The sequence below is a fragment of the Halictus rubicundus genome, unplaced genomic scaffold, assembly GCF_050948215.1.
Source record: "Halictus rubicundus isolate RS-2024b unplaced genomic scaffold, iyHalRubi1_principal scaffold0104, whole genome shotgun sequence".
Taxonomy (NCBI): Eukaryota; Metazoa; Arthropoda; class Insecta; order Hymenoptera; family Halictidae; genus Halictus; species Halictus rubicundus.
The window spans coordinates 110542-120661 of NW_027488645.1; the positions used below are offsets into that span (position 1 = coordinate 110542).

Genomic DNA, 10120 nt, shown 5'->3' on the forward strand with positions numbered 1-10120 from the left:
GGATAGGATTAGATAGAGGATAGAACAGGATAGATGATAGGATAGGATAGAGGATAGGATAGAGGATAGGATAGGACAGAGGCTGGATAGGGGATTTGATAGGATAGAGGATAGGATAGTATAGAAGATAGGATAGGATAGGATAGAGGATAGGATAGACGATAGGATAGGATAGAGGATAGGATAGGATAGACGATAGGATAGGATAGGATAGATGATAGGATAGGATAGGGGATAGGATAGCATACGGGATAGGATAGGATAGAGGATAGGATAGGGGATTTGATAGGATAGAGGATAGGATAGGATAGAAGATAGGATAGGATAGAGGATAGGTTAGAGGATAGGATAGAGAATAGGATAGAGGATAGGATAGAGAATAGGAACGGATAGATGATATTATAGGATAGAGTGTACGATATTATAGAGGATAGTATAGGATAGAGAATAGGAACGGATAGATGATATTATAGGCTAGAGTGTACGATATTATAGAGGATAGGATAGGATTGAGGATAGGACAGAGGATTGGATACGATAGAGGATAGAGGATAGGATAGGATACAGGAAAGGATAGGATGGAGGATAGGATTAGATAGATGATAGAACAGGATAGATGATAGGATAGGATAGAGGATAGGATAGAGGATAGGATAGAGGATAGGATAGGGGATTTGATAGGATAGAGGATAGGATAGTATAAAAAGATAGGATAGGATAGAGGATAGGATGGGATAGAGGATAGGATAGGATAGAGGATAGGATAGAGGATAGGATAGACGATAGGATAGGATAGAGGATAGGATAGGATAGACGATAGGATAGGATAGGATATATGATAGGATAGGATAGGGGATAGGATAGGATAGAGGATAGGATAGGATAGAGGATAGGATAGGATAGAGGATTGGATAAGATACAGGAAAGGATAGGATTGATGATAGATGATAGTGTTACGATGGAAGCTGTCGATTGCGGCGATCGAGAGAAGTTGGCCGTCGTATCGATATTGTGGTATCCGGCCAACGGGGTTGTTGTTAAGAAGAAGACAGACGACAGAACCTCTCGAGTCGACGAAGCGAGAGCACGCACCTGTATCGCATCTTTTAACATTGTCCGTTGCCAGCCAATAAATAGTTATATAGTTGTTGGTAGTGTTCGGTGTTGTTGTTTGGTTGAGGGATGTGTTCGCCGGCGAGGCGGGGCCGAAGCCTCCGCAACATTGGTGTCAGAAGTGCGGGCGATTCCACAACGACATCCACTTCGGGAGCAGATGCGACGATGTTACAGACGCTGTTCGAAGGCCTCCAGCGGAACATTTCGGGGCAGTTTCAAGAGCAGCGGAAAATCGCGGAACAGAGATGGGAACAGGAGTGGGCCCGGTTTGAAGAGAGGGAAGCAGCAAACAGAACCGCTCAAGCTGCAAGGGAAGCTGCCCTGGAGGGACGATTTGGGATCCTGGAGGCACAGTGTCAGGTGCTATCGCAGAATCTGCACAGTCTTGTACAGCCGCGTTTCATTAATTCTACTGAGAACCGTGAAACTCAAAATATAAATATGTCCGTTCCTAATGGGTCCGCGGTTCCGGGTTTTCCGCTTTCGCAGCAGGTCCCTGTAAATGACGCAGTTGGCGTGTTTCGCGGTGTTTCGGAGTTGGGATACACCGTGAAACCTCCTAGATTTGACGGCAAAGCTTCATGGGAAGAGTATAGAATTCAGTTCGACACAATAGCTCGCGCGAATGGTTGGGATGAACCGAGGAAAGCTTTGGCCTTGGTTGTGTCTTTGGAGGGCCCTGCTCGAGGAGTGTTGACTTCTCTCTCCGTGGACAAACAGAACGATTTCCGGACGATAGTTTCGGCATTAGAGTTCCGTTATGGGACCACGAATTTTCAAAATTTAAGTTACGTAAAATTCCAAAATTATAGACAACGGAAAGGGGAGTCGATCTCTGAGTTGGCAGCAGAAATTGAGAGGCTTGCTCAAGCTGCATTTGGTGAATGCCCATACGAAAGTAGGGATAAACTCGCGGCCTCTCAATTTGTAGCAGCATTGGCCAACGAAGAGATGAAACGAATATTAAGGCTCGGTGGTTTTACATCTCTGAGAGCAGCAGTTATTAGAGCCTTGGAGATTGAAGCTGTCGAGTCTGTTACTGAAACTTCGTATAGTAGTCAAAATAACCGCTACAAGCCTTATTATTTTCCAAAACAACATATTCCTGGACGGCGTTGGGGAGAACGAGGATACGACCGAAGACCGGAGGAAGTGGATCGACCGAACAGGAACTATGTACGAAAGACGAGTTTCGTGAACAGGAATTCGAAGATCAATGGTGATCGAGAAGATCGACCCAGGGAGTGTTGGAGTTGTCGCCAGACTGGGCATCTCCAGAAGGACTGCCCGAAGAGACAAACACAGAGGATGGGAAACGCGAAGAAGTCATAGTAGGAGGGGAGACTGTGACTTCACCTTCTTCTACCCCTGTCGTGCTGAAGACTTATTTGAAGAAAGATTGTACGGCCATCGAGGGATTCATCGATGGAAAAATGGCTACGATAATAATCGACACGGGATCGAGCGTAAATCTTTTGGGGACGGATAAGTTCAATCCCAGAAGTAAGCTTGGCGCGGCGGAGGGACTTCTGGAAATCAAAATTGTGTCCATTTCCGGGGAAAATTTACCGATTCAAGGCAGGTACAAATGTCCCATTAAAATCAATGGTTTCGAAACAGAGGAAGAATTTTTCCTGATCGACATGGCGGAGGAGTGTATTTTGGGGAACGGATTCCTCCAGAAACACGCGTGTAGGCTCGATTATTGGGCGAGGAAACTACAAATAGCCGGGAAGGAAGAGGTCGGCTTTATCTGTCAAGAGATACGTAATAAGGAGGATGCATCTTTATTAGCGAAGATGGAAGAGGAGACTCCGGTAGCGGAAGAGGTACAGGAGGTTGCAGTTCCACCTGTACCGAAGCACTTAGAAGATCTTTTCCAGCGTTGCTGCTCGGCCTTATCTCCGCCACGGAAGACAGCATTTGCGAAAGTAACACATGAATTTCAGGATATATTCGCAGAAAATCCTGAACATGTTGGGAATTGTGATGTTGTCCAACATAGGATTGACACAGGAGATTGTGCACCAATCAAACAGGCACCGCTACGTCTCCCTTTTCACCGACGAGACGAAGTTAAAGAATTACTCGCGAAGATGGAAAGGCAGGGAGTAATTGAGGAGTCGAAAAGTCCATGGTCCTCTCCTATCGTTCTCGTGAAGAAAAAGGATGGCAGCACGAGATTTTGTGTGGACTATCGGCGGTTAAATGATGTCACGAAAAAAGATTCTTATCCGTTGCCGAGAATTGAAGAAACGCTAGGTGCTCTAGCTGAATCGTCTTGGTTTTCAACCATAGATCTGCAAAGTGGATATTGGCAGATTATGGTTGACGAAAGGGACCGTGAAAAGACAGCATTCTGCGTGGGAGAAGGGCTTTGGCAATTCAGAGTGATGCCTTTCGGACTTTGTAATGCCCCTGCCACGTTTGAACGTCTTATGGACACGGTATTGAAAGGCCTTTGTGGGAAAATCTGCCTAGTATATCTAGACGACATAATTGTTTATGGAAGAAGTTTCGAAGAAAACATGGACAATTTGAGGACTGTCTTCGTACGCCTGCGCCAAGCCAAACTATTAGCGAATCCAAAGAAATGCAATTTCTTCTGCAAAGAGGTGCGATACCTTGGACATATCGTTTCCGAACGCGGGATTAAAACGGATCCCGAAAAGATAATGGCAATCCAGAAATGGCCAATTCCGAGGAGTAAAACGGAATTAAGGAGTTTTCTCGGACTTTGCACTTATTATAGAAAATTCGTCAAAGATTTTTCTTCCATCGCTAGGCCACTACATCGCCTGACGGAAGATAAAATTACGTTTGTATGGTCGGAAGAATGTCAAAAGGTATTCGAGTGGCTGAAGCAGCGTCTTTCCGAATCTCCGATATTAGCTTATCCTTTATTAGACGCAGATTTCATTTTGGATACAGATGCGTCGAATTTTGCCATTGGAGCAGTCCTCTCGCAAGTTCAAGGTGAAGAGGAGAAAGTTATTGCATACTTTTCAAAAATGCTGGGAAAAGCAGAGAGGAATTATTGCGTTACAAGACGGGAACTTTTGGCGATAATTAAGTCCATAGAACATTTTCACCCCTATCTTTATGGTCGAAAATTTCTGGTAAGGACTGATCATGCTGCGTTAAGGTGGCTATTGTCGTTCAAGAATCCGGAAGGACAAACGGCTCGCTGGATAGAAAGGCTGCAACAGTATGATTTTGAAATTAGACATCGAGAAGGGAAGTTGCATGTCAATGCAGACAGTCTGTCAAGAAGACCATGCGAAATTTCGCAATGTAAATATTGCCATCGCCTTGAGGAGAAGGAGTCACGTGAAGAAATGTGCGAAAAGGAAGAGCACGTGTTCAGGACGATCTGTGGAAACGCCAATTCGGAGGAATGGAGGAAAGCGCAAGAGACCGATGGAGAAATAAACTTCATTTTGCGGAGGATAATCGAACGAAATAAGCCAAACTGGCAGGAAGTTTCCGCATTTTCCCCCGTAACAAAATTTTACTGGAAAATTTGGGACTCTCTTGAAGCGAGAAAGGGTTTGCTTTTCCGGAGGTGGGAATCTACGGACGGGAAGGAAGCAGTTCCGTTACTAATCGTCCCTAGATGCAAAACCGAAGAGGTGTTACGCGAGTGTCACAACGCCCCATGGGGAGGACACTTCGGAGTTCGCAAAACACTTGCTAAGATTCGACAAAGGTTTTTCTGGCCTGATCATCGTCGAGATGTTGAGGAATGGTGCCGTCGTTGCGACAGCTGCGTAGCGAAGAAGGGTCCTAGGGAGAGAGGAAAAGGCTCTTTAAAGATTTACAATGTTGGAGCACCTTTTGAAAGAATTGCACTTGACATTGTGGGCCCTTTGCCAAAATCTATGACCGGAAACAGATATGCCCTTGTTGTCGTAGATTATTTCTCGAAGTGGCCAGAAGTAATTCCGCTTCCGAATCAAAAAGCAACAACCATTGCGAAGACCCTTTTAACAGATGTAATAAGTCGCCATGGTGTGCGACTAGAACTGCATTCAGATCAAGGTAGGAATTTCGAGTCGAGTGTCTTCAAAGAGTTGATGAGGTTGCTTGGAATTAGAAAGACAAGGACGACACCCTTACATCCCCAATCGGACGGACTCGTCGAAAGGATGATTCGTACATTGTTACAGTATCTAACACAGTTTGTTTCCGAACATCAAAAAGACTGGGATGAATGGATACCGACGTTCCTTTTAGCATATCGGACTTCTCAACATGAGGTAACTCGAAATACTCCGGCAATGGTCCTCATGGGTCGAGAATTACGACTTCCTTTGGATCTCCTGAGAGGCAGTAACTACGCTTCTGAAAGGAAGGAGGAGGGAGCTTACATTGGAGAAATGAGGGCTAAAATCTTGGGAATCCATGATTTTGTACGCCAACGAATGAAGATTAGTGGTGACAAAATGAAGTCCTGGTACGATGTTCATGCGAATCGGGTTTCCTTCAATCCGGGTGACAAGGTCTGGCTATTTAATCCACGACGTACAAGAGGCCGGTGCCCGAAACTCCAATCTGACTGGGAAGGACCGTACATCGTCAAGAATCGATTGAACGAATTAATTTTTCGAATAGTCCGATCTCCTAAGGCAAAACCGAAGGTTGTTCACGTGAACCGGCTTGCACCTTACAGTGGTTTAGGATAGGAATCCGAATTCCTAGACACTTTTCGCCCACGAAGAGGACGCTGCATCGAAAGAAGGCGAGGGTGCGACTCCGTTCCGGCACCTCGATCACTTTCCATTTGAGGAAGAGACAGTCCTAGGAATTCGGGGGAGGAAGTGGTATCCTCGCGAGGATACGTCCTCAGGAGGGTACCCCCTTTCCCGACTGGTCCACAAAGAGTGGTGCACCAATCACCATGTTATCGCGGATAGATTTCGCGATGATTGGAGGTGCATCCTGGAGAGGACTCGGTGGTCGCCCGGGGGGAGGGCAGCACCCGGGAAAACGTCAAGAAAAAAGCACTCAAGCCACAAGAGTCAAGGGGAAGGGCGAGAAGTCGACGGAATAACTACACTGAAGCATTAAGGGAAATACCTCGTGCCAGCGTCCTGCTCAGGGTTTTTAGGTGGTTTTCCCCTGAGACAGAGGACAAATGTCGGGACGTTTACTGTCTGATTAAGGCCACCGGGTTAAAGCAAATTTCTTTTCTTTCACCGACTTTTCAGACAGAGGTTAACATGTCAAGGAGCCGTCTTTCGATTACGAGGCATGAAGGTTGGGACGTTACCACAGACGAATTTCGCCGCGGTCGGGACGCCCGTTTTTTTCGAGAGGGGGAGCAGTGTTACGATGGAAGCTGTCGATTGCGGCGATCGAGAGAAGTTGGCCGTCGTATCGATATTGTGGTATCCGGCCAACGGGGTTGTTGTTAAGAAGAAGACAGACGACAGAACCTCTCGAGTCGACGAAGCGAGAGCACGCACCTGTATCGCATCTTTTAACATTGTCCGTTGACAGCCAGTAAATAGTTATATAGTTGTTGGTAGTGTTCGGTGTTGTTGTTTGGTTGAGGGATGTGTTCGCCGGCGAGGCGGGGCCGAAGCCTCCGCAACAATAGGATAGGATAGAGGATTGGATAGGATACGGGATAGGATAGGATAGAGGATTGGATAGGATACAGGATAGGATAGGATAGAGGATAGGATAGGGGATTTGATAGGATAGAGGATAGGATAGGATAGAAGATAGGATAGGATAGAGGATAGGATAGTGGATTTGATAGGATAGAGTATATTATAGGATAGAGGATAGGATAGAGGATAGGATAGGATAGAGGATTGGATACGATAGAGGATAGAGGATAGGATAGGATAGAGGATAGGATAGGATAGAGGACAGGATAGGATAGAGGATAGGATAGGATAGAGGATTGGATAGGATACAGGGAACGATAGGATAGAGGATAGGATAGGATAGAGGATAGGATAGACGGTAGGATAGGATAGAGGATAGGATTGGATAGAGGATAGGATAGGATAGAGGATAGGATAGGATAGAGGATAGGATAGGATAGAGGATAGGATAGGACAGAGGATTGGATAGGATACAGGAAAGGATAGGATTGATGGTAGATGATAGGATAGGATAGAGGATTGGATAGGATACAGGATAGGATAGGATAGAGGATAGGATAGGGGATTTGATAGGATAGAGGATAGGATAGGATAGAAGATAGGATAGGATAGAGGATAGGATAGGATAGAGGATAGGATAGGATAGAGGATAGGATATGATAGAGGATTGGATAGGATACAGGAAAGGATAGGATTGAGGATAGGATAGGATACAGGATAGGATAGGATAGAGGATAGGATAGGGGATTTGATAGGATAGAGGATAGGATAGGATAGAAGATAGGGTAGGATAGAGGATAGGATAGAGGATAGGATAGAGAATAGGATAGAGGATAGGATAGAGAATAGGAACGGATAGATGATATTATAGGATAGAGTGTACGATATTATAGAGGATAGTATAGGATAGAGAATAGGAACGGATAGATGATATTATAGGCTAGAGTGTACGATATTATTGAGGATAGGATAGGATTGAGGATAGGATAGAGGATAGGATACGATAGAGGATAGAGGATAGGATAGGATACAGGAAAGGATAGGATTGAGGATAGGATTAGATAGAGGATAGAACAGGATAGATGATAGGATAGGATAGAGGATAGGATAGAGGATAGGATAGGACAGAGGATAGGATAGGGGATTTGATAGGATAGAGGATAGGATAGTATAGATGATAGGATAGGATAGGATAGAGGATAGGATAGACGATAGGATAGGATAGAGGATAGGATAGGATAGACGATAGGATAGGATAGGATAGATGATAGGATAGGATAGGGGATAGGATAGGATAGATGATAGGATAGGATAGGGGATAGGATAGGATAGAGGATAGGATAGGATAGAGGATAGGATAGGATAGAGGATAGGATAGGATAGAGGATTGGATAGGATACAGGAAAGGATAGGATTGATGATAGATGATAGGATAGGATAGAGGATTGGATAGGATACGGGATAGGATAGGATAGAGGATTGGATAGGATACAGGATAGGATAGGATAGAGGATAGGATAGGGGATTTGATAGGATAGAGGATAGGATAGGATAGAAGATAGGATAGGATAGAGGATAGGATATTGGATTTGATAGGATAGAGGATATTATAGGATAGAGGATAGGATATGATAGAGTATACGATATGATAGAGTATACGATATTATAGAGGGTAGGATAGGATAGAGGATAGGATAGGATAGAGGATAGGATAGGATAGAGGATAGGATAGGATAGGGGATAGGATAGGATAGAGGATAGGATAGGATAGAGGATAGGATAGGATAGAGGATAGGATAGGATAGAGGATTGGATAGGATACAGGAAAGGATAGGATTGATGATAGATGATAGGATAGGATAGAGGATTGGATAGGATACGGGATAGGATAGGATAGAGGATTGGATAGGATACAGGATAGGATAGGATAGACGATAGGATAGGATAGAGGATAGGATAGGATAGACGATAGGATAGGATAGGATAGATGATAGGATAGGATAGGGGATAGGATAGGATAGAGGATAGGATAGGATAGAGGATAGGATAGGATAGAGGATTGGATAGGATACAGGAAAGGATAGGATTGATGATAGATGATAGGATAGGATAGAGGATTGGATAGGATACGGGATAGGATAGGATAGAGGATTGGATAGGATACAGGATAGGATAGGATAGAGGATAGGATAGGGGATTTGATAGGATAGAGGATAGGATAGGATAGAAGATAGGATAGGATAGAGGATAGGATAGTGGATTTGATAGGATAGAGTATATTATAGGATAGAGGATAGGATAGAGGATAGGATAGGATAGAGGATTGGATACGATAGAGGATAGAGGATAGGATAGGATAGAGGATAGGATAGGATAGAGGACAGGATAGGATAGAGGATAGGATAGGATAGAGGATTGGATAGGATACAGGGAACGATAGGATAGAGGATAGGATAGGATAGAGGATAGGATAGACGGTAGGATAGGATAGAGGATAGGATTGGATAGAGGATAGGATAGGATAGAGGATAGGATAGGATAGAGGATAGGATAGGATAGAGGATAGGATAGGATAGAGGATAGGATAGGACAGAGGATTGGATAGGATACAGGAAAGGATAGGATTGATGGTAGATGATAGGATAGGATAGAGGATTGGATAGGATACAGGATAGGATAGGATAGAGGATAGGATAGGGGATTTGATAGGATAGAGGATAGGATAGGATAGAAGATAGGATAGGATAGAGGATAGGATAGGATAGAGGATAGGATAGGATAGAGGATAGGATATGATAGAGGATTGGATAGGATACAGGAAAGGATAGGATTGAGGATAGGATAGGATACAGGATAGGATAGGATAGAGGATAGGATAGGGGATTTGATAGGATAGAGGATAGGATAGGATAGAAGATAGGGTAGGATAGAGGATAGGATAGAGGATAGGATAGAGAATAGGATAGAGGATAGGATAGAGAATAGGAACTGATAGATGATATTATAGGATAGAGTGTACGATATTATAGAGGATAGTATAGGATAGAGAATAGGATAGGATAGAGGATAGGATATGATAGAGGATTGGATAGGATACAGGAAAGGATAGGATTGAGGATAGGATAGGATTGAGGATAGGATAGAGGATAGGATACGATAGAGGATTGGATACGATAGAGGATAGAGGATAGGATAGGATACAGGAAAGGATAGGATTGAGGATAGGATTAGATAGAGGATAGAACAGGATAGATGATAGGATAGGATAGAGGATAGGATAGAGGATAGGATAGGACAGAGGCTGGATAGGGGATTTGATAGGATAGAGGATAGGATAGTATAGAAGATAGGATAGGATAGGATAGAGGATAGGATAGACGATAGGA

General features: G+C 44.1%; 1 protein-coding gene across 1 annotated transcript; it reads left to right on the top strand.

The window, feature by feature from the left end:
- Positions 1 to 1281: 1281 nt before the first annotated feature.
- On the top strand, positions 1282 to 6169 carry LOC143363724 (uncharacterized). The gene is made up of 5 exons (XM_076804270.1): positions 1282 to 2292; positions 2358 to 2619; positions 2737 to 3563; positions 4437 to 5729; positions 5966 to 6169. The coding sequence occupies exons 1-5, from the start codon at positions 1282 to 1284 to the stop codon at positions 6167 to 6169; spliced, it is 3597 nt and encodes a 1198-aa protein (XP_076660385.1).
- Positions 6170 to 10120: the final 3951 nt, after the last annotated feature.

Coding starts and splice junctions, on each gene's coding strand:
- LOC143363724 (XM_076804270.1), top strand. CDS start 1,282: ATGTTACAGACGCTGTTCGAAGGCCTCCAGCGGAACATTTCGGGGCAG. Junction 2,293..2,357: donor ATCGACCGAACAGGAACTAT/GTACGAAAGACG, acceptor AGATCGACCCAG/GGAGTGTTGGAGTTGTCGCC. Junction 5,730..5,965: donor ACGAATTAATTTTTCGAATA/GTCCGATCTCCT, acceptor ATACGTCCTCAG/GAGGGTACCCCCTTTCCCGA.